A 24,882-nucleotide genomic window follows, 5' to 3' on the forward strand; every position below is an offset into this window, starting at 1 on the left:
GCTTGGAGGCTAGATGTGATTGATTGAGAAGCTGTCAAGTCTATAAAAATGCTCTGGTAGTACCTGGCATCACTGTTTACAAGAACAGAGCTATTGGATTATAAAGTAGATGTTGTTTTGAAGAAATTGATGGAAGATGCATCTGCACATTTACTAGTAAAACTATAATTAGATGCTTTCTTATCTAAATTGGTCATAAGAATCTTTATATTATAGAATATACTTAAAATAAGAACTTAAACCTAGTCTAGTGCCCGTATTCTGGATCATATTGTTCTAACTATTTGACTAAATTTCTGAAATGGTTCATTCGGATTTGCTGATTATCACCACTTGCAAAACTTAACAATGTTTCTCAAACAGCTGTATATTTCAATGTTTAATCTTTTAAAATAATCCATGCCACCGACAGTGATTCAAGGGAAATGAATTTCCTTTGGTTAATTAACATGTTAGTTAGATTTGAATACATCCATAAATCACCAAAAATAAGTACAGCTGAGGGAATACTTTTTGACCCATTTAATTCAACCATCCTCAAGCCTCTGCTCTTCTCACTGATCTCAGTGTTTCACTTATTTTACCCTAGCTGAAAAACTGTCTAAACAGTTAAGACTTTTTAAATGAAACAATTTCTTTGACCTCAGTCTCTACTACTTCTACTGGCCTGGGATTTCTTCAACATTTGGATTACTTAAAAGATCATTGGTATGAAGAGTACACGTTTCCGAAACAACTATCTAATCTAACCATTGCAACCCACACAAGAAAACAAGATCAAATGGGATCCTCTGGGCATGTGGAGTTAGAGGGAGGGAAAAATGAGCAGATGAGGTGAATGAAAGTGAAAGGAAAAGGAAGAATGAGGGGAAATTACAAGATGAATGTAGGCAAAGAGGGCACTCAAGAAATTGTGAATGGATAATAAATGCTGGTCTTAGCAGAGACGTTCACAATCCCTGTCTAAACAAATGAAAAGAGAGATCACCACATACATATTCCTTGACAGGTAAAAACTAAAATTGTATACAAGTTTCCTAATGTTACAAATAGACTTGGGATTTAACATTAAATCAACATAGCTATATAAAGATTATTAAGGCAATACTATACTACAGTCCAAGATTACTACTTCGATACTGGTGGTTGACTTAATCTGTCTGCAATTTTAACATAGATGTCGATTTATATATTTTAAAACCAATTAAGTATATCACTAAAATAATGGATAAACATAATGCTATCATGCTAAGCATTTGTCCATCAACATCTTCCATTATAATTTCTTGAGTCACTTTCACTCATCAACAGAATGCAAGTCAAAGTTATACAGAATTGTATAGTGCTAAAATTGATCCATGCTTTGAGCACTGTGCCCACATTACCTTACCAACACTCAAAAGAACTCTTCAATCCTTGAAGGCAATTCAGGCTGATCTAAAGAGTTAGAGCACTGAACTATGAAAGAAGAATAGAGAAATTGAGGCTCTGTTGGAAGTAAGAGACCCATACAGAAGAACATCAGAGGGAAGGTAAATGAATATTATTTCAAGCTGAGGTCACTGTTTCATATATGTCTAGATGAACCATTGCAGTAAAAGCCTCATTAAAGAGCCACTGGGAGGTTTTATTCTGAATGGAAGAGCTGAAATGGAATGGTTAGTGATGAGGATCTGGGCCTCACTTCTTGTAGGTGGAAAAAGAATCAGTCAGGAAATTGGATAGGCATTTAAGGTAAAATAATTTACAAGGTTATGGGAAATTGAGACAAGATAGATTGATTTGCATGGGGCTGTGGTGGATTTGACAGGCCAAATGGTTGCTTTCTATGCCATAATGCTTCTATAATTTTTTGTAGATACAATTACAACCACTTACTCTGTTTTTGTGCGCCCTTTTCTGTAACTTGGCCTATTCACTGCCTGCGTACAAGGGAACTACCATATATGAAATAATGAAATACTAGTCATTTCAACTGTATTCTTTACTGTTGATGTTTGAACCCCACACACATTCTACTCACCTTTTTCATTTCACAGTGGAATTCCCATTTCTCTTTAAGTTCATTGACCATTCAAATATATTCTCAAATTTCAGATCTGCTTACCACAAACTGTCACACAATCTGTTCTATCCACTGTTTCTCTGCCTCCTTCTGTTCTGAAATCTGGCTAGTAATGATCCTATTAACACTTGGCATTTTTCAACATATTAATTGCACAAGTCACAGCAATTTGCTTGTGTTTATCAATGCAGCAAATTCAGTTAATTTGTGTTATCCACAATTTGTTTTTATATATATTTTTATATACATCCTTCAAAATTTCCTGCTAGATGCAATTAATCTATTGTTTCATCAATACTTGGTTCATCCTACTATGTTAACTTCATCCTAGAGAACTTGTACTGTGCTGAAAATTATTAAACAAACAAAAAAGCAATTAAAAGAGGAATTAAATTTCAATATAATGTGAATATAAAATGTGGGCATTTCTAAAGAGTTGATACCAAATACTAGCACCAGCGGAATGTGCTTACCTCATAAACATTGAACTGGCTCTGTCCTCTAGCAAGTTCTCGATAGCTTGTTGTAAATTCACCAATGAAGTCATGGCTGAAATCACAAAGAGACAAAATCATCTCCATCCCAGCAATAAATAACGGCAGTGTAATAAATACTTGTTTTACAAAGCTTCTGGTCAACACTTCAAAATATTTTACAGTGAAAGTGAGTATGATCTGCAAGCATAATTTGATGAATCACAATAAGGTGTACTATATTGACTCGTTAGCACTTCAATTACAAAGTTTGTACACGCTGACTGGATACTTTTCATTTACCTCATCACTCTCAGTTGGTTACTTTGTTTGTACCAAAGCATTTGTAAATAAATGGCAACATGGTGATAAACTGCTTTGGATGAAAGCAGGCTATTTGAAAGAGTAAATGAGAGAACACAATGGGAATTTAGGTCAACTGTATTATCAATGGATATGATTAAAATGGATTGATACTCCTTTATTCATAAACGTTATCTATTTTCTTGAACCAATGTAGATTCTGTGATGAAGGCACTCTTAAACTTTCACTGGAAGTTAAGTGAGAGATCAAAGTGCCCTCTATGTGGCATTCAGGTTTTGTGTGAACAGGGAAAACAGTTATGCATCTCAAGAACCAGAATGGCATATGGTAAAATAACAGTGCAGAGCCTCAACAAAAAAATGTAAATTAGAACAGTGAATTCAATGTTAAATCAGGTAAAGAAAATAAATAGAGGGAAAGAGAGACAGTGAGAGAGAAAGAGAGAGGAGAAAAGGAAAAAAAAGGTTATTAAAATACCTTTGGGAAAATATATTTAACAATTAATAGCTGAAGAAATGCATTTTCACACTTGTACATTATTAGTGATAAAATAGTTGAATGTCAGTATCAAAGGCATTAAAATGGAGATACTTAGACTGAAATGGACAAGTCATAACTTTCTGTGGCAAGTTTAGTTTGTATCCCCTCTGCAAACACAGGAACTTCCTGCTGTTCAATGCAATTCAGTTGTGAACCAGAGAACATGATGTTGTTTCCAGTAGATATAAAACAATGGATATTTGACATCAAGCTATAAACTTAGTCAAGCAAAATACTGCAGGTACTGGAAATTAAAATAAAACAAAGCTCAGTAACATAAATAGAAAGAGAAATATTGTGTACGTTTCAGGTCAAAGATCTTGCATTGGAAGTTCAACCAGATCTTTCAATAGTTAACAGCCATTGATCTAAAGGTTAACTGCTTCTTGTTCCTTATATTTTAATATAACTTATATTTTTAATATAAATTCTCATCAGGAATAGTGGGGGCAGGACTGCGCAGGCACGTGACGTCAGCAGGTAAAGCGCGGGCAGTTTAAAAAGCAAACCGCCATATACAGCGGGCAGCATCGGAGTGGGAGCAGAGTGATTTGGGCTTTGGCTCAAGGGGCTTCGGCATAAAGGGGCAAGGCGGGAGAGTAGCTGGTAAGTAAAGGTAAGGTTTTACCTGTTATCAATTTTTAAGTAGGAAAAACTAGGTAGGGGGATAAAAAGAATTAGTTCAGATGGAGGACATGGTGGTGTGCTGCAGCTGCTTAACATGGGAGCTCGTGGACCTTGTTGTGGTCCATGATGACCACGTCTGCAGTAAGTGCTTGAGGCTGGAGGAACTTCAGCTCAAAATTGATGAGCTGGAGTTGCAGCTTCAAACACTGTGGAGCATCAGGGAGGGAGGGCGTTATGTAGATACTGTACATCAGGAGACAGGCCCCCCCCCCTCCCCTTAGAGCAGGTACTTCTGGGGTCCAGGAAGTAGATAGAAGGGTGGCTGTCAGGGGAGAGAAAAGGAAAAAGAAAACGAACAGGCAGACAGTGCAGAGGACCCCAGAGGCTGTTCCCCTCAATAACAGGTTTTCCGTTTTGGAGGCTGTTGAGGGGGATGACTTGCAGGGATCAAGCAGCGGTAGCCAGGTCTCTGGTACTGGGACCGGTCCTGCTGCTCAGAAGGGAAGGGAGGAGAAGAGGAAGGCAGTAGTGATAGGGGACTCGATAGTCCGGGAAACAGATAGGAGGTTCTGTGGCAGTGAGCATGAATCCCGGATGGTTTGTTGCCTTCCAGGTGCCAGGGTCCGGGATGTCACTGATCGGGTCCACAGGATTCTTGAGCGGGAGAGAGAACAGCCAGAAGTTGTGGCTCATGTTGGTACCATCGACATAGGTAGGAAGAGGGATGAGGTCCTGAACAGTGAGTTTAGGGAGCTGGGCAGAAGGCTGACGAACAGGAACTCAAGGGTAGCAATCTCGGGATTGCTGCCAGCGCCACGCGATAATGAAGGCAGGAATAGGAGGAGATGGCAAATAAATGCGTGGCTGAGAAGTTGGTGCAGGAGGGAAGGTTTTAGATTTTTGGATCATTAGGATCTCTTCTGGGGAAGGTGGGACCTGTACAGAGAGGACGGGTTACACCCGAACCTGAGGGGGGCCAATATCCTTGCAGCCAGGTTTGCTAGGGTGGTTCGGGAGAGTTTAAACTAGTTTGCGAGGGGGATGGGAACAGGAGGAGTAGGTCAGAGGAAGAAGGGGATGGGGAAAAGTCAGATCTAATAGGTAGAGAGGCTTTGAGGAAGGAGAAGCAGAGTGCAGGCTATAAAAGTAGTAAGATGGATGGGCTAAAGTGCATTTACTTAAATGCAAGAAGCATCAGGAATAAGGGAGATGAACTGAGAGCTTGGATAGGTATATGGGACTATGATATTGTGGCTATTACAGAGACATGGCTGACGCCAGGGCAGGAATGGATATTAAATATTCCTGGTTTTCTGTGTTTTAAAAGGGATAGGGAGGGGGGGAGAAGAGGAGGAGGGGTGGCGATACTGGTCAGGGACACTATTACAGCTGCAGAAAGGGTGGATAATGTAGAAGGATCCTCTCTAGAGTCAATATGGGTGGAAATTAGGAACAAGAAAGGAGCAGTTACTCTACTGGGAGTATTCTATAGGCCCCCTGGTAGCAGTAGGGATACTGAGGAGCAGATTGGGAGGTAGATTTTGGAAAGATGCAAAAATTATAGTGTTATTATCGTGGGAGACTTCAACTTCCCAAATATTGATTGGCACCTGCTTAGTGCCAAAGGGTTAGATGGGGTGGAGTTTGTTAAGTTTGTCCAAGACGGATTCCTGCCACAGTATGTTGACAGGCCAACTAGAGGGGATGCTATATTAGTTCTAGTTTTAGGTAATGAACCGGGTCAGGTGACAGATCTATCAGTGGGTGAGCATCTGGGGGCCAGCGACCACTGCTCAATAACCTTTAGCATTGTCATGGACAGGGATAGGAGCAAAGAGGACGGGAAGATATTTAATTGGGGAAAGGCGAATTATGAGGCTATAAGGCAAGAACTTTAGAGTGTAAATTGGGATGACATTTTTGAAGGGAAATGTACTGTGGAGATGTGGTCATTGTTCAGGGATCTCTTGCAGGATATTAGGGATAAATTTGTCCCGGTGAGGCAGAGAAGGAATTACAGGGTGAAGGAACCATGGGTGACAAGAGAGGTGGAACAACTAGTTAGGAAGAAGAAGGCAGCATACATAAGGTGTAAGCAGCAAGGATCAGACAGGGCTTGTGAGGAATATAGAGTAGCAAGGAAGGAACTTAAGAAGGGGCTGAGGAGAGCGAGAAGGGGACATGAAAAGGCTTTGGCGAGTAGGGTTAAGGAGAATCCCAAAACTTCTAACTCGTACGTTAAGAGCAGAAGGATGTCTAGAGTAAAGGTAGGTCCGATTAAAGACAAAGGTGGGAAGATGTGCCTGGAAGACGTGGAAGTGGGTGAGGTTCTCAATGAATACTTCTATTCAGTATTCACCAAGGAGAGGGGTCTTGATGATGCTGAGGACAGTGTTGGTAAGGGTAATGTTCTAGAGTATGTAGATATCAAGAGAGAGGATGTGTTGGAGCTGTTAGAAAATATTAGGACAGATAAGTCCCCGGGGCCTGATGGAATATTCCCCAGGCTGCTTCGGGAGGCGAGGGAGGAGATTGCTGAACTGTTGGCTAGGATCTTTGAGTCCTCGTTGTCTATGGGGATAGTACCGGAGGATTGGAGGGTGGCAAATGTTGTCCCCTTATTCAAAAAAGTTAGTAGGGATAGTCCAGGGAATTACAGACCAGTGAGCCTTACGTCTGTGGTGGGCAAGCTGTCGGAAAGGATTCTAAGAGATAGGATCTATGAGCATTTAGAGAATCATGGACTGATTAGGAACAGCCAGCATGGATTTGTGAAGGGAAGATCTTGCCTCACAAGCCTGATAGGGTTCTTTGAGGAGGTGACCAGGAAGATTGATGAGGGTAGTGTAGTAGATGTGGTCTACATGGATTTTTGTAAGGTGTTTGACAAGGTTCTGCATGGTAGGCTTCTTCAGAGGGTCAGAGGGCAAGGGATCCAGGGAAGCTTGGCCGTGTGGATTCAGAATTGGCTTGCCTGTAGAAAGCAGAGTGTTGTGGTGGAGGGAGTGCATTTGGATTGGAGGGCTATGACAAGTGGTGTCCCACAGGGATCGGTTCTGGGACCTCTACTTCTTGTGATATTTATTAATGACTTAGATGAGGGGGTCGAAGGGTGGGTTAGCAAGTTTGCAGATGACACAAAGATCGGTGGTGTTGTGGATAGTGTGGAGGGCTGTCGAAGATTTCAGAGGCATATTGATAGGATGCAGAGCTGGGCTGAGCAGTGGCAGATGGAGTTCAATCCGGAGAAGTGTGAGGTGGTAGACTTTGGAAGGACAAACTCCAAGGCAGAATACAAGATAAATAGCAGGATTCTGGGCAGTGTGGAGGAGCAGAGGGATATGGGGTTTCATATTCACAGATCACTGAAAGTTGCCACACAGGTGGATAGGGTAGTTAAGAAAGTTTATGGAATGTTAGCTTTCATAAGTCATGGGATCGAGTTTAAGAGCCGCGAAGTAATAATTCAGCTTTACAAAACTTTGGTTAGACCACACTTAGAGTACTGTGTCCATTTCTGGTCGCCTCATTATAGGAAGGATGTGGAGGTGTTAGAAAGGGTGCAGAGGAGATTTACCAGGATGCTGCTTGGATTAGAGAGTATGGATTATGAGGAGAGACTAAAGGAGCTAGGGCTTTACTCACTGGAGAGAAGGAGGATGAGGGGAGACATGATAGAGGTATACAAAATATTAAGAGGAATAGATAGAGTGGACAACCAGCACCTCTTCTTCAGGGCACCAATGCTCAATACAAGAGGGTATGGCTTTAATGGGTGGGAAGTTCAAGGGAGACATCAGAGGGAGGTTTTTCACCCAGAGAGTGGTTGGTGCATGGAATGCACTGCCTGGGGTGGTGGGTGGAGGCTGATATGTCAGTCAAGTTCAAGAGATTGTTAGATAAGCATATGGAGGAATTTAAGATAGAGGGATATGTGGGAGGAAGGGGTTAGATAGTCTTAGGACTGGTTTGAAGGTCTTCACAACATGGTGGGCCAAAGGGCCTGTATTGTGCTGTATTGTTCTATGGTTCCTCAGATGCTGCCTGACTTGCTCAGTATGCCCAGTATTTTGTTTTACCTTTGGACTTACTTGTTTAACCACACATCTGGCCTTATCTAAAGTATGTTTATAATGTGTACGTAAATAAAGGTGAGCATTGTCAGACACACTGTAATTTTAATAAGACATTCTGGCACCAAAACAGCTCCAAGAATTTATACGTGTGTAAATCACGTTTATATTTGCATCACTTATTATTTGATACAATAATTATTCAGAAGTGTCAGAGAAAAGGGAAAAATAGCTTTTTACACAACTTCTATTAAATCATAATTTAAAATCAGGATTTCCTAATTTATGCTGCAGTGTGGGAGATTTATGTATCAGTTTTATCATATCCCAGGAGATGCTCATTTTTATAATTTCATTTTGCCAAAATCTAATAGATTTTGTAACATCATTAACCTACCAAGCCTGCCATCTGTTTACTGGTTATGCCTCCTGATCTAAATAATACCCCGCAGGGTGTTACATAATAAGAACTTGATCTTTACACTATGCATAGTCTCAAGGATCATTCTAATGTCTTGTAATAAATTCCAATTTGATCTGGCTGTGAAGCTTCAGTTCAATAAAAATCATAAGGTATATTAAACTAAATCCCAATCTGTGCAAATGGTTCCCTGTTTATTACACCAGCATATTTTTCTTCTCTGTCCTCTCCACTTGCAGATGAATTTGACTATTCAGTTCATTCATCTGAAATAAACGCAGCTGTCAATTTTGGAAACATTTCCAAGTTAGAGGACTTTTCCTGAATTTAACCAAGATAGTAAAAGAACATTAACATTGATGGTTGAATTTAAACTTTTAAGCATAAAAGTCCCAGGATGAAACTTCAAAGGCTGAAACAGATTTTGATATCAAATACCTGAATTCTGTTCTTCAAGAGAAACAGAACATGGTTTGAAAAAGATGGTGTTTCATAGAATCAAAGATAATCACAGGATCACACAGTAATACTGCATGGAAACAAGCCCTTTGGCCCAACTTGTCCATGCCAACCAAGATGTCTATCTGAGCTAGATCCATTTGTCTGTGTTTCCCCTTTCCATCTAGGCCTTTTCTATCCATGTACCTGTCCAAATGTCTTTTAAACATTGTAATTATACCCATCTCTACCACTTCCTCTTGCAGTTCATTTCATACACCAATGGCCCGCTGTGTGAAAAAGTTGCTTCTCAGGTCCCTTTTAAATCTTTCCCCTTTCACCTTAAATCTATGTCCTCCAGTTTTAGGATCTCCTGAACCTCAGAAAAAAATAGACAGTGACTATCCACCCTATCTATGCCCCCCATGATTTCATATACCTTTTTAAGGTCACCCCTCAACTTCCAATGCTCTAGGGAAAAAAAGTCCCAGTCTATCTAGCCTCACTTTGTAACTCAAGCTCTCCAGTTCCAGGAACATCCTTGTGAATCTGCACACAATACTCCAAGCGTAGTCTCACCAATGACTTGTCTAGTTGTAATATGACATCTCAACTTTTGTACTCTGTGTCCTGACTGATGAAGCCTAGCGTGCCAAATGCCTCCTTCACCACCCTGTCTACCTGTGTTGCCATTGGCAGGGAACTATTTACTTGTACCCCTAGGACTCTCTGTTCTACAATACTCTCCAGGGCCCTACCATTTTCTGTGTAAGTCCTACCCTTGTTTAACTTAGCAAAATGCAACACCTCACACTTATCCAAGTTAAATTCCATCTGCCATTCCTTGGCCCACTTCCCCAGTTCATCTAGATCCTGTTGTAATCTGAGATAATCTTCTTTGCTGTCTACTATACCACCAGTTTCGATGTCATCCGCAAATTTACTAACCATGTTAACAACATTGTCATCATATTAACATAGATGACAAAAAACAGTGGACCCAGCACTGATCCCCTGTGGCACACCACTGGTCATAGGCCTCCAATCTGAAGAACACCCTCTGACTCCTTCCACTAAGCCAATTTTGCATTCAATTGGCTAGCTCACCCTGGATCCCATTTTCTTTCCACTATGTCTCAGTTTTTAGCATTAATATTGGTCTGCATTGTTGTTGTCACCCGCTAACCATCACACTTCCATTTCTTCAAAATTCCAGATACTTTACACTTGCTTTACACTTTAAGATGCACTGTATGCCATTTCAAATACAGTTAATTTTCAAATATTCAATATTCACAATAAGCAGATTCCTAACATTAGCGGATCCACTTTGCTTTAGGAAACTGAATGAGAATGGACATAAATGATCAGTTTTTCACGGCACTCATCAGTTTTGCAGGACTTCTGCAGGAAACTTGCCATACATGACTCGACTGAAATAATGCTCATTTCATGCCCCTTAAGTGGCTTATTGAGCATTTGTTTGTCTGTTAATGGCCATGAAAACTAATCACATTCTGCAGAACAAGAAAGAATTGGAAATTAAATGGAGTGTTAAATATTGCTTACTTACACAGTCTTTTCTGGATTTTGAAATAAATCTCTCAATTTTAACATCAAAAGAATAAGCTAAAATACAGATTATGTGTAAAGCCTGAATTCTATTTGTCCCTTTTTGATGTTAAAATCCAAGTGTTTTAAATTAATGATCTGCATCAGTTGCAGTGCAGGTTATGCTCAATGTTTAGTTACATTCAATATTTGGACCACTGATGCTCTTGTAATATTTTTATTGAACATCTAGATCTTGAGAAACACAGCTTCCTCTGGTGAGAATGTACATAATGTGAAGAACATGTTGCAGTTTAACAGTTTGTAGCTCAGGTGCTGGTACCTGGCTGAAATATCACCCATCATCCACACAATGTTATTTCTAGATTTGGTTATTTCGATGCTCTCCCAGACAACTCCATATCTTCTGTCATTCTCAATAAACTTGAACTCAACAAAAAACTGCTAAATGAGTTCTATCTCCTTGCATGTCCCATTCATATACTGTGTCAGTGCTTGCTTACCTATATTTATTCTCAGTCAGACAACACTCAAGATTTCAAACACTCATTTTTCCATTTATGTCACTCCAGCCCTTGACCTTCCTAATCTCTGCAACTTCATTCAACCCTCCCATTCTCTGAGAACCATATTTTTCTACATCTATTTTTTGCACCCCTGACTTTTTTCCCCTCATGAAAGATGACCTTACTTTCGGCTACATCAGAATTCCTTCCAGAAACATCTCCATCCCTTGTTCCTCCTCCAAGATGCCCCATTAAGCCTACCTTTTGACAAAAGCTGCTCCCTTAACTCCTTATATGGCTCAGATTCATACTTTAATGGTGCTCTTGTTAAGATTGGGAGATTTTACTGCATCAAAGATGTTATAATTATGACAAATTATTGTTCTTGTTGCTAAGTAGCCTGAGTCCAGTACTGCTTATAGTGTAAAATGACAATATTCACTGGAGTTCATAGCAATCCAATATATGATTTCCTTTTGAGGTGTATCTGAGGAGCTTGAAAAGGTGCTTTATTTCATTTAATGTATTTTCATAGGCAATCATCACATGTGATAATCTTCAACTGACTGCATCCAGTATTTCTACACACAAGGCAGAATATCTCCCTTCACAGTGTGTTGAAACAAATCTGACAGGCTTGTCAATACCGTTTCCTGTAAGATAGATTATAGTCAAACTTATATTGACAAACAATGCATACATCAGTTAATAGAATTGAGCAAAGGGTTGAATGTTATCTTCCTGTTCAAAAGAGAAATCTTGGGTACAACCACTAAAGTAATTTTGTGCTTTGTGTAACTGCAATATTAGATCATAAAGCAATCTTATGACCACTCTCTTTGCAAGATAAAACTTCATCCATGTTGTACCTTTTCGAGGTAGTGCCTTTTTAGAACATAGAACAGTACAATACAGGCCCTTCAGCCCACAATGTTGTGCCGACCTTTAAACCTCACCTAAGACTATCTAACCCCTTCCTCCTACATATCCCTTATTTTAAATTCCTCCATATGCCTATCTAGTAATCTCTTTAATTTGACCAATGTACCTGCCTCCACCACCGCTCCAGGCAGCGCATTCCATGCCCCAACCACTTTCTGGGTAAAAAACCTTTCTCTGATATCTCCCTTGAACTTCCCACCCATTACTTTAAAGCCATGCCCTCTTGTATTGAGTATTGGTGTCCTGGGAAAGAGGCATTGGCTGTCCACTCTATCTATTCCTCTTAATATTTTATACACCTCTATCATGTCTCCTCTCATTGTCCTTCTCTCCAAAGAGTAAAGCCCTAGCTCCCTTAGTCTCTCCTCATAACGCATACTCTCTAAACCAGGCAGCATCCTGGTAAATCTCCTCTGCACCCTTTCCAACGCTTCCACATCCTTCCTATAATGAGGCGACCAGAAATGGACACAGTACTCTAAGTGTGGTCTGACCAGAGTTTCGTAGAGCTGCATCATTACCTCGCGGCTCTTAAACTCGATCCCATGACGTATGAAAGCTAACGTCCAATAAGCTTTCTTAACTACTCTATCCACCTGTGGGGCAAATTTCAGGGATCTGTGGATATGGATCCCCAGATCCCTCTGCTCCTCCACACTGCCCAGAATCCTGCCATTAACTTTGTACTCTGCCTTGGAGTTTGTCCTTCCAAAGTGTACCACCTCACACTTCACAAGATCACAAGACAAGGGAGCAGAAGCAGGCCATTCGGCCCATCGAGTCTGCTCCAAGGAAAGGGAAATAGAAATGAGAAATGGGGAATGGGGGAAGAAGAAAAAAAAACTATTCTAATCCCAATTACCGGCCTTATCCCCATATCCCTTGATATCCTGACTATTTAGATATCTATCTATCTCCTCCTTGAACGCCCCCACTGATCTGGCCTCCACTGCTGTATGTGGCAAGAAGTTCCACAAATTCACCACCCTCTGGCTAAAGAAATTTTTCCTCATCTCTGTTTTGAAACTGTACCCTCTAATTCTAAGATTGTGCCCTCTGGTCCTGGACTCACCCACCAAGGGAAACAGCCTATCCACTTCTCTGGATTGAACTCCATCTGCCACTTCTCAGCCCAGCTCTGCATCCTATCAATGTCCTTCTGCAATCTTCAACAGTCCTCCACACTATCCACAACACCACCAACCTTTGTGTCGTCTGCAAACTTGCTAACCCACCCTTCTACCCCCTCATCCAAGTCATTAATAAAAATCACGAAAGATCACGATTGTACCTTTATGAAGTGAGTTATGTGGTCAGAGGACATAGTGACGTCATCAGATGTTAGGGTAGAGAGTTCCTTGCTGTTAAAGTTTGCATATTTGCCCTTGTTGGAAGTACAACTGAAAATGCTGGAAATGCTCAGCAAATCAGGAGCAGAGTTAATATTTTAGGTTGAAGACTTTTCATTAGAACTGTAAAAGTGAAGAAAAAACAAGCATGTTTTAAATTGGAGAGAGGGGGAGGGATGAAGAGAACGAATATAATGTCTGCAGTAGGGTGGAGACCAAGGATGTCTAAATGACACAAATGACGTTGTTGCCATCTGAGAGAAGATGATGAAAGCTTGTTAATTGTAGCTGATTTGTGTGAAGGAGATGCAAATATACAGAAGTGAAGTAGGGCAGTAGAAAACAAAATGATTTCATTCTAACATGCTGAACACAGCAGTTGTGGGAAATCTGAAATAAAAGAAAATGCGGGAGATACTCAACAGATCAGGTAGCATCTCTGGAGAGAGAAACTGAGTTAATGTTGCAGGGGCTGACCAAGTTCCATAACTGGCCAGTTTAGATATCAGCAGGGAAGGTGGGTCATTTGAAACAATTGAGTTCAAGATAGAATCCCAAGAGTTGCAACATGCCAAGGCAGAAGATGATGTGCTGGTCCTTAAACATATGTTGGGTTTCATTCTCCATCCCTCCCTTTCTATGCATCTTAAAGCAAACTTGTTTACTCACTTTGCCAATTCTGATGATGTGCCATAAACCTGAAATGTTAACTCTCTTTCTCTCTCAGCATATGCTGCCTGACCTGCTGAGTATTTCAAGCATTTTCTATTTTCATTTCAGATTTCCAGACCTGCATCAAAAATAGTCAAAACTATTTGAGTTTTGACCCTTGCTGAACATCATTTACCTGTAATTGTTGTTGTAAGTACAACTTACTACAGCTCTTGCGCTATCCACCTTAGGATGCATTTCAGAACCAAGGATAATCTGTCACACATGACATTGACTGGCCTCCACCCATCCAATTGTAATATTATCATCTGATATCAGTATCAAAATCTGACCACAAAACTTCAGTTAATGGCAAAGTTTTGAAAGACAAGTGAAGACTTTTAAAAGAATTAGACAACTATTTCATTGAAATTACCTTAACTCTATATCTGGGATATTAATGTAAGAGCTATCATTTTTATATTTTTGAAGAATACTTGCAGAGTGGAAGAGGATGGAGAGGTGGCTGTGGTGGTTTTCGGTTGGACAACATGCAAAATTTCAAATGTTCACTTTTCTGTTCGGTTCCTTCCTGACCTGAACCATTCTTATCTCTATAACTTCTTTCAGTCCTCCCACGGTCTGAGAACTGTGTTCTTCTAAATCTGTTCCTACCACACCTGATTTCATTTGCCTCACCAATTGTGACCTTGTTTTCAGCTATATAAGACAAGATATGGAATCCCCTCTATAAACAGGTTGATCAGTTGCCTGACAGGCTGTGGTGTGAATGTTCCTTCCATGACCTTCCCCATTTTTATAATAGTCCTATACAGAAGAAGGCTCCAACAACCCCAACTCCCCAAATGTCCACCCAGCCTCAAAGTCTATACCCACTGGGAACATCTGGAAGGGAGCCACCTAGCCAAGAATTCTCCTGTAAGGTTTCCCAAAATTGAATGCATTGGAAAATGCATTAAACTATCCATAAAAGCAATGGGGGTTGAAACCTATCCAAAAAGAACAGCTTCATTCGGTATATTTAAATAGGAGGTTGATCACTGGGTATATTTAAAACAGAGGTTCATCGGTTCTTGATTAGTAAGGGCATCAAAGGTTACAGGGAGAAAGCAGGAGAATGAGGTTGAGAGGGAAAAATAAATCAGCTATGATCAAATGGCAGAACAGACTCAATGGGCTGAATGGCCTAATTCTGCTCCGATGTCTTATGGTCTTAATATTCTCAGGCTGAAACAAAAGGGTTGGGGGAGAGATTAAGTAAATGACGCCATGGGTCATAATAAGAATTTACAAAGAATACAGGGAAACGTAGTATGCAGAAAAATCCATAAGCAGAAAGGAATCTGCACAATAAATTTGCATGAATCTGTGGACATAAATAGGCTACATTAAAGCTGCAAAATGATGTTTCTTTCATAGAAGAAGCAACTTGTTGCCTGGTATTGTGAGTCAATGGTGATGTTGATGGGCATGTGAAAGAGAACAGGTTGCAGGTAAATAAATGGGGGCCTGGGACTAACAGGATTGTTCTGAGTGCCAGCATACACTCAATGGGCTGAATGACTTCCTTCAATGTCACATGAAAATATTAAATAATACAAATTCAAGTCAATTTCTATTCAAGGGGAATGCTAACACTGGAAACACTAGTTGAAAGTGAAGTGGAACCATAAACAAGGAGAGGCCAAAGTGAAAGAGCAAAGTGGTGAAGATACCGGAAGCAGTAAGTGGAAAATCTTACAAATGATCTTCACTTGATATGTTGACACACTTTTTCAGCTGCTGATGAATTTATAGAGCTAGCATTAAGTTTGTCTTTTTATATTTCAACTGAAAAGTTAGATACAGAGAAAGATTGGAACCAAACACAGCTGTTAAAACAGAACAATTATATGGGAGTATATTTAGAATGCCTTGAAATTTGGTGTTTCAAATACTGAATATGTTTGCTAATGTATTTTAATATCAGTACTCAGAAGTGAGATAAATGATGATTCAAATATTAGCAGTTTCATAATGATGCACTATTCCTATTCATCTCATTGAAAGGGTTACTTATTAAGCAGGCAATTGTGAAGATTGAGAGTGGCTCTATGCTAAAAGGTATTTGAGTTAACTATCAACTCAATGCAATGCTGGATTGAATGTCGATTTCAAGGACTTTAGTTTTTATGCAATTAATCATGATAGCTGATTAAAGCAACTTCCAGTAAAGTAAGTGGCTTTTCACCCCATGCCATGTGCCCATTGGCGCTGTTGCAATCTGTTTAGTAATTGTGACTATGAACACAAAACAATGAGGAATTCTATGAAAGCTCACATTCACTAAATACAGTATACTTCAAACTGGAAATGTAGTAAATAAGTTTGGGGGAAATCATCTCTGACAAAGGTCAAAGAGTAATTTATGCAAATATTCTATTTAAGTAAGTAAAATTAGTTTGAAATAAACCAATGAAAGATTTGTCAATTTAAAATCCCAGACAGGTTAAACAGGTTAAGCAATTATATAATTAAATAGGGTGAAATGGAATCTAATTGTTCAATATCTTAGTTACAGGCAATTAAACTGATAATACTAATATAATTTTATTTAGTAATTATAAAAATTGGTGTCACCTGGAGATCACGAAATTGGCTAAAAAATTCATATTGTTGAAATTAAAATCTGGGACTTAGAATTTCTTGCACAACGTGAAAGCCAAAAAAATTCCTTCATCCATTCTGCTGATGTTGTTACAATAAAAACATAAGAAATAGGAACAGATATAAATCATAAGGTTCTTTTGGCCTTCTCTGCCATTATATAAGATCATGACCTATCCAGTATTAGCCTCAGCTCTACTTGTCTGTTCCTCATATCTTCTCGCTACTCTAAAGATCAAATATCTATTTGGTCTTGAATATATTCAGTGATTCTATACCATCTGGAATAGAGAACTGCAAAAATTCACAGCCCTCAGAGAAGAATTTCTTTCTCATCTTCAGTGTAAGTATGTAACCCCACCCTACCCCATTCTGAAACTATGCCCAATAGTTTTCAATCCCCAACCAGGGGAATCATCTTCTCACTATTCCTTATCTCACACTTCCTCAGAAATATGTGTTTCAATAAAATAATTTCTCATTCTTTTAAACTCCAATAGGCAGAGTCCAAAGTGTTCAACCTTTCCTCATAAAGCATACTCTTCATCACAGGAATGAAAATAGTGAACCTTCTCCTAAAGGTCTCCAGTGCAAGTATAGGACCCCTTAAATAAGGGGACCACAATTATACGCAATACTCCAGGTGTAGATCCACTAACACCTGTCCTGTTGCAGCACAGCTTCTCTACTTTTTGTAATAAAGGCTAATATCGAATCTGCTTCCTCTCCAATTACTTACTGTATCTGCATGTTAGCTTTCTTTGTTTTATGCATGAAGGCCCCATCTCCCTCTGTACAGCAGCATCTTGTAGTCTTTTCCCAATACAAAAATATTTTGCCTTTCAATTCTTTCTCCCAAATCTGGTCTCAAATCTCTGAGAATAGGCCCAAAAGTGAAATTAGCATAACCAGTATAAACATTAAGGTCCAGTTAAATCACAAATCTCACACCATAATTTAAAACTGTACTTATTCAAGTGCCCATGCACATCAGGAACAATGAGTTTAAGAACATGTGACCAGGAAGATCTTTAAAGGGATTGAGTTGGTGAGACAGTGGAAAGCTGATGAGGGTCTGAGACTTTGGTGAATGTGGGATCAAAGGATAGGCTGAAGATTCATTGTGGGGGTGGGTAGTGATGATGTGCAGAGAACCCAAGGCACTTCAGCAAAACTGCGTCGGCCATCTTCAGAATGAGTTTAGAATTGGGAGTAAGAAAAAGAACAGTTTGAGAATTGTGTTCTTGAGGAATGTGATGGTGAGGCAGGAGTCTGCAGGCTGCTTTTTAATGAAGTTAATGTGCATGTTTTCGGTCAATAATGATTTAATGGAAGTAGAAAGCAAACATTGAGGGAGTAAAGAAAACACACACTTAATCAGTGAAGAAAAACACATTTGACAGATGGTGACAACAGACAGAATGCTCATGATGGTGAATGCTGATGGAAAGTAATCTATTATTTAGATCCTGGTAAACTGCATGTGATCTTGCCTGCAATAAGTTGATGAAAATGAGTTTTTTATGTGGACGATAGTATAGATTTGAGAGAAATCCTTCAAGTAATCCATTCTTCAGAGCTGGCTAGCATTCACAATCATGTTGTGATATTTTATGTAATAAAATTTTAAGGAACATGTTGACATTGCAACTAATAGTGATAATCGTTGACAGCAAATGATGGCCAAAATAGATGGCTGTAAAAAATGGTTAATGGACAAGAAAAATACATTTTGCATATGCTTTTTTAATAATATATTAATGCATAATAAATTACCAACCAATTTAGATGCAGAGATTTAAATAGTTGGCAATCACTGGAGAGCGAATAATGGATTTTACTTATTTTTAAAATTGTAAGTAAGGCCTTTGTAATTCAAATATTACTTATCATTGTCCTTTCTAAAAGAAAGTGTTGCTTATTATAAATCCTATTAAAGTTAAAACAAATAGTATGCGATTAAAAAAATGTCTTCACTGGTATGACAGTGAACTCTAGCTGCCTTACTGATAGTTTTGGCTTTTACTAGGAGTTAATTTAACATTCTTGTCTCAAAAAGTATAATTTGAGGAAGAAACATCAGGCCTATCGCCATTATCAGCTGGTTAATTACACCCCCCTATTGAAATGCTGAGCACTGATCCAAAACAAGACATGACCATTAGTTGGTATACTTTTACCAACAAGTTGATTTATGACAGAGATGCCATCTGTAGGTGACATAGCCTATATAAGTGAAAGATTGTACATTCCCTGCGATGAAGAATACGAGGAACTGTATAAAACAGTGTGGAAAATCCTGCCAAATAATAGTTTTCAATATATTTAGGCCACAGAAATAATTAAACTAAAGGTATATACTTATATGTACCTTTTTCCCTGGATGTTGGGATTAATATCCAACAAAACATCACATGAAAGGCCACATTTAGGAGTTCCTTTGACCTTTCACTCAGTTATCATAGGTCTGTCAATGGGACATGGAGCAAAAAGAACAATGAAGAAGGAATGTTGTAGACAATGTGCCCTCCTGGTTAATTTGGACGACACAGGATCATTTCATCCCAAAAAAGAAGCAGCAATAGGGAGGATGAGGCAACTGTGGCTGACAAGGGTTGTCAAAGACAGCATAAAAGCAAAAGTGAAGGCATACAGTATTGCAAAAACTAGTGGGAAGCTAGAGGATTGGGAAGCTTTTAAAAGCTAACAGAAGGCAACTAATAGACAATAAGGGGAGAAAAGATTAAATATGAAGGTAAGCAAGCTAATAATATAAAAGACAATACCAAAAGATTTTTGGATATATAAAGATTAAAAGAGAAGCAAGAGTGGACATTGAACTGCTCGAAAGTGACGTTGGAGAAGTAGTAATGGGGAACAAAGAAATGGTGTATGAACTGAATAAGTATTTTGCGTCAGTCTTCACTGTGGAAGACACCGGCAACATACCAGAAATTCAAGAGAGTCAGGGGGCAGCAGCCTGTGTAGTTGCTATTACTAAGGAGAAGGTGCTTAGGAAACTGAAAGGTCTGAAGGTGGATTAATCAACTGAACCAGACAGACTACACCCCAGGGTTTGGACAGAGGTAGCTGAAGAAATTGTGCTGGTATTAGTAGTGATCTTTCAAGAGTCACTAGATTCAGTAATGGTTCCAAAGGACTGGAAAATCACTAATGTCACTTCACTCTTTAAGAAGGGAGGGACCCCAAAGGACAGGAAATTATAGCCTAACTTCACTGGTCGGTAAGATTTTAGAGTCCATTATTAAAGATGAGATTTCAGGGTACTTGGAAGCACATGATAAAATAGGCCGAAGTCAGCATGGTTTCCTTACGGTGAGATCTTGCCTGACAAAGCTGTTGGAATTCTTTGAGGAAGTAACAAGCAGGATAGACAAAGGAGAGTCAGTGAATGTTGTTTACTTGGATTTTCAGAAGGTCTTTGACAATGTGCTACACATGAGGCTACGAAACAAGATAGGAGCCCATGGTATTACAAGTAAGGTACTAGCATGGATCGAAGATTGGCTGACTGGCAGAAGGCAAAGAGTGGGAATAAAGGGGGCCTTTTCTGCTTGGCTGCTGCTGACTAGTGGTGTTCCCCAGAGGTCAGTGTTGTGTCCATTACTTTTCATGTTATATTTTAATGATCTAGATAACAGAATTGATGGCTTTGTGGCCAAGTTTGCGAATGTTACAAATATAGGTGGAGGGGCAGGTAGTGTTGAAGAAGCAGGGAGTCTGCAGAAGGACTTGGACAGGTTGAGAGATTGGGCAAAGAAGTGGCAGATGGAGTACAGTGTAGGGAAGTGTACGGTCATGCACTTTGGTAGAAGGAATAAAGGCGTAACTATTTTCTAAATGGGGAGAGAATTCAGAAATTGGAGGTGCAAAGGGACTTGAGAGTCCCAGTGCAGGATTTCCTAAAGTTTAACTTGCAGGTTGAGTCAATAATAAGGAAGGCAAATGCAATGTTAGCATTCATTTCGAGATGACTAGAATATAAAAGCAAGGAAGTAATGTTGAGGCTTTATAAGATGTTGGTTAGACCGCACTTGGAATATTGTGAGCAGTTTTGGGCTCCATATCTAAGGAAGGGTGTGCTGGCACTGGAGAGGGTGCAGAGGAGGTTTACAAGAATGATCCCAGGTATGAAAGGGTTAACACACAAGGAGTGTTTGATGGCTCTGGACCTGTAATCACTGGACTTTAAAAGGATAAGGGGGGATCTCGTTGAAGCCTACCAAATATTGAAAGGCCTGAATAGAGTAGATGTGAAGAGGAGGTTTCCAGTTGTGGGAGAGTCTAGGACCAGAGGCCACAGCCTCAGAATAGAAGGACGTCCCTTTAGAACTGAGATGAGGAGGAATTTCTATAGCCAGAGGGTGGTGAATCTGTGGAATTCATTGCCATAGACATCTGTGGAGGCCAAGTCATTGGGTATATTTAAAGCAGAGGTTGATAGGTTCTTGATTAGTCAGGGTGTAAAGGGCTACCGGGAGAAGGCAGGAGAATGGGGTTGAGAGGGAAAAATAAATCAGCCATGATCAAATGGCAGAGCTGACTTGATGGGCCGAATGGTCTAATTCTGCTCCTATGTCTTATGGTCTTTATTAATTTCTATATTGTATGTTCTAACTGTTAATTCTAGTCAGAGCTTTTAGTTCTTATCCCATGTGGTATCAATATAATCATAAAACTCAGCCATGTGTTTGGTGTGTGTGTGTACTTAGGTATGTGTAAAATATGTATTATGTACTGAGGGTGGAGGATGGGGGTTAGAGGAGGAACTAGAGGGGATTCAGGAGAGCTTTCTTGGGGATGGAGGTAAAAATACCTTTGGTTAAATTGGCTTATGATATCTCAGAATACAGTGCCTAACTTCAGCTATTAAAAAATAGGGGATGAGGAGAAATTTAATCCAAGATAGTTCCAATCGCTCATAAATCTCCATTTACTAATAATTAAAATCATCAATTTAAAATAAATTAACTGGAAGTATTTAAAAAACAGATTTTGGAATCTGTTTAACTCTTGTTTACCAACTTCAAACAGAAGTACTTTCTGGCCTCTCCATTCTTTTTCATCCTAAAAGTTTACCTTGTGCATATGTCCTGCCCCACACTAACCTCCATTAATCTCTTTCTCACTGACCTGTACTGGCTCTGCATCCTAAATTGCATCGTTAAAATCCTTGTGCCTAAACACCTCCATGACATGACCCTGTCCTAACTTTGCAACCTTCTCAGCAATATATTCCCTTCAAATCATCACATCACACTGGATCAAGAGACACAAGAAATTCTGCAGATGCTGGATGTATCTGGAGCAATACACAATAAGTGCTGGAGGAACTCAGCAGGTCAGGCAGCATCCATGGAGGGAAATAAACAGTCAACGTTTTGGGCTGAGACCTTTCATCAGAACTGGAAAGGAAGAGGACAGAACTGCTGGATCTAGTTGTGTTTATAGATTCCCTTCTTCTCACCATCCCTTCTTTGCAGCTCAGTTCATCCTGGCAGCCAGCATCCATTCTCTAAAACCTCTCCATGTTTAATAAGATTCTCAATGCTTCATCTTTTTATGTCAAGTTCAACACCTATTGAACCACATCAGCTTTTGAAAGGCCATGGGACATTATTCTGTGTTAAAGTTGCTTTGTAAATGTATGTTTCTGCAGGAACAGGCACAAGATTTTAAATCTATTTTGAGAGGAACACATTTATTAGATAGATACCCTTATCATTAATATGCTTATTGATTATTATGGTGGAGGAGGTTTGGGAGTGTGGTAGAGGGCAATGTCCTTGTTTCATCCCCTCAATGTATATCCATGTTAAAATTAACCTTTTAGATCACAAAAGGCATGAACCTAATTTCACAAAGAAGGCAGAGAAACATGCCCTTAGCCCCACTGAGTGTCCAATTACACTAATCCTATACAATCCCATTTTATTCTCCCCCCAGATACTACCACTCACCTGTACATTAAGGGAAACTTACAATGGCAAATTAATTTACCAACGTTGTTATGTGTGAGGAAACCTGAGCTCCCAGAAAAAAATCCACACGATTTCAGAGAGAACACGCAAATTTAATAAAAACCGCATTGGAGGTCAGAAATGAACCCAGGAACTATGAGACAGAAGCCGTATCCACTGTGCTGTAGTACAGGCAGTACAGTGTATAGTTTCTGCAACAGATATCGCCATGATGTAATTAAACTCACAGAATTGTGATATGTGAATTATTGCTCACAAAGTAAGCACTTGAATTCATTAAAAATACAATCTTTCTTTTCTATTAATGTTTCTCTCTGAAACGGACAGTTTGAGAATATCAGTGATTGCAAGTCCGGTGAGAAGATTTAAAAGTGATCCCTTTAATCAAAAAATTACAGCAAAAACTGTATTTTGCTTTTGCATCAGTTAATAATGCTTGGTGGGTATGACTATTCTCTCAGCAGCAGTTGGCAAGCATGAACTAGCAACGGGCTCATGCTGGGGAAAACACTGCAGCCTTGGCCCAAATGCCCTGACTTCCGCACTCTTTCTGGCTTGTCAGGTCTCATGTATTAAATCCAAGTGTGATGCATGAGGATCACTCATCCATACATTTACAGCTGCTAAAAAATCCTCCAGTGCTGGAAAAAAAATGCTTTGCCTGCAACTTCAGGGGAATTCCAGGCTGTTAGCTATCAATCCCCATTCCTTCATCAGCTGCATGCTCTTCAGGAACCTGCCTTTGATTGATCTGAAAAATATGTCTATTCAGTACTAAAGAAGCTGCAGATGTAAGAGAAATGATGCACATTTTACGGTTCCAGGCTAGAGCAGAAGCAAGGGCAGAGAAGCCTGAAGAGAAAAAGACATTATGGGAATCCATAAGGCACTAAGGATGAGAGGAAAAAAAGTAAGTTAATAAATGGGAAGGAAATTTGATTACAAAAAGTTCTCTAGTTATTCTCAAATTTATCAATTACTAATAAACAACTTGTTAGAGAAAGTCATGTTTTAATTCTTTTCTTCCAAATGCAACATTTAAGGTCACTGCAAAGCTACAAAGATGTTTAGCGTGTTATTTTTAAATTCCTGAATGCCTTTGGAATGGAGATTCATAAGTAGAGAAAATTAACATCACCAACTCTGATTTCTGGATGTTTTATCACTACTGAGTCACAAATTTTATGTAGTGATTGCCAGAGATCCTCCTACCCAAGGAAGACCTGTGCATTTCCCCCAGTGCTCTAGCCACCATATATCCAAAATAGATTACTCTGCCATTTATCCCAATGCTGTCAGTGAGACCTGACTGTGTAAATTCGCTGCCTTGTTTCCCTTCATTACAGTAATCCACCCAAACGCAGGTCATTTTGTCTATATGGCGATAGCGGTGGAAGAGGAGAACTTCACCCACAGTGAATACAACAGCTGCACCAATATAATTTGTGTAAAAACATATAGTAAGACAAAAATGCATTTCTGCCTCACAAAAGTTAGACGCTTTGTGTAACTCTAATAGAAGGCTCAACAGGACAGATATCTGAGAATGTCTGAGAAATATGTGGGACAGCACAGCCCAGGGGGTGCAGGTTTGTACAAGTGTGACTGGTCAGAGTGTCACTAACAAGGAGAGGTATCTCAGCTTTAAGGAGGAAGTGAGGCAGCAACTGGGGTGAGATGAGAGTAACCGGGGAATGATAATGTCAGTGGTTTACATAGAACAGCATAGAACAGTTTACATAGAACGGTTACATAGAAGGTTTAGAAAGCTGATGAGCCTGTCTTGGATTATGTGGAGCATAAATATCAGCCCAATGAGGAATACTTGGCGGGCAGACAATCCAGGTCGGGATGACACAGTCTTCCTGAAGGTGCGGAAGGGCTGAGGTCAGCCCACTAGGAGGTTTTAGACTGGGGGAATAGCTGATATTAAGTAGATCACAAGGGAAGAACAAAAATGAAATAGCACACACTTAAACCAGAGATCATGTTCTCTACAATCTCCCCTTCTGTGCCACTGAGCTCATGTTGCCTGCTGTATTCCCTTTTATATAAAATGTTAAAAGTTCCAACTGTATTACCCCTCCTGGGTCTCATTTCAAAGGTATTAACACACAAACACATTCACAAACAAGTATACTGCTATAGGGTCTCCTGAACAAGTATACATGCGCCTTTCTGGCATCTCAAAAGGTCAGTAACCACCTTTTGGAACTGATGGCACTGTCTCA

At 39.6% G+C, this 24,882-nt stretch overlaps 1 protein-coding gene across 2 annotated transcripts in view; it reads right to left on the bottom strand.

Annotated features, from left to right (window-relative positions):
• LOC127580786 (copine-8-like) overlaps positions 1–24,882 on the bottom strand; it is a 440,180-nt gene that overhangs the window by 145,078 nt on the left and 270,220 nt on the right. For both annotated transcript variants that reach the window (XM_052034666.1, XM_052034665.1), the window contains exon 11: positions 2,539–2,614. In XM_052034666.1, coding sequence (XP_051890626.1) covers positions 2,539–2,614 — 76 coding nt within the window. The remainder of the gene's footprint in view (positions 1–2,538; positions 2,615–24,882) is intronic.

Source organism: Pristis pectinata, chromosome 20 (genome assembly GCF_009764475.1).
Source record: "Pristis pectinata isolate sPriPec2 chromosome 20, sPriPec2.1.pri, whole genome shotgun sequence".
NCBI classification, from domain to species: Eukaryota; Metazoa; Chordata; class Chondrichthyes; order Rhinopristiformes; family Pristidae; genus Pristis; species Pristis pectinata.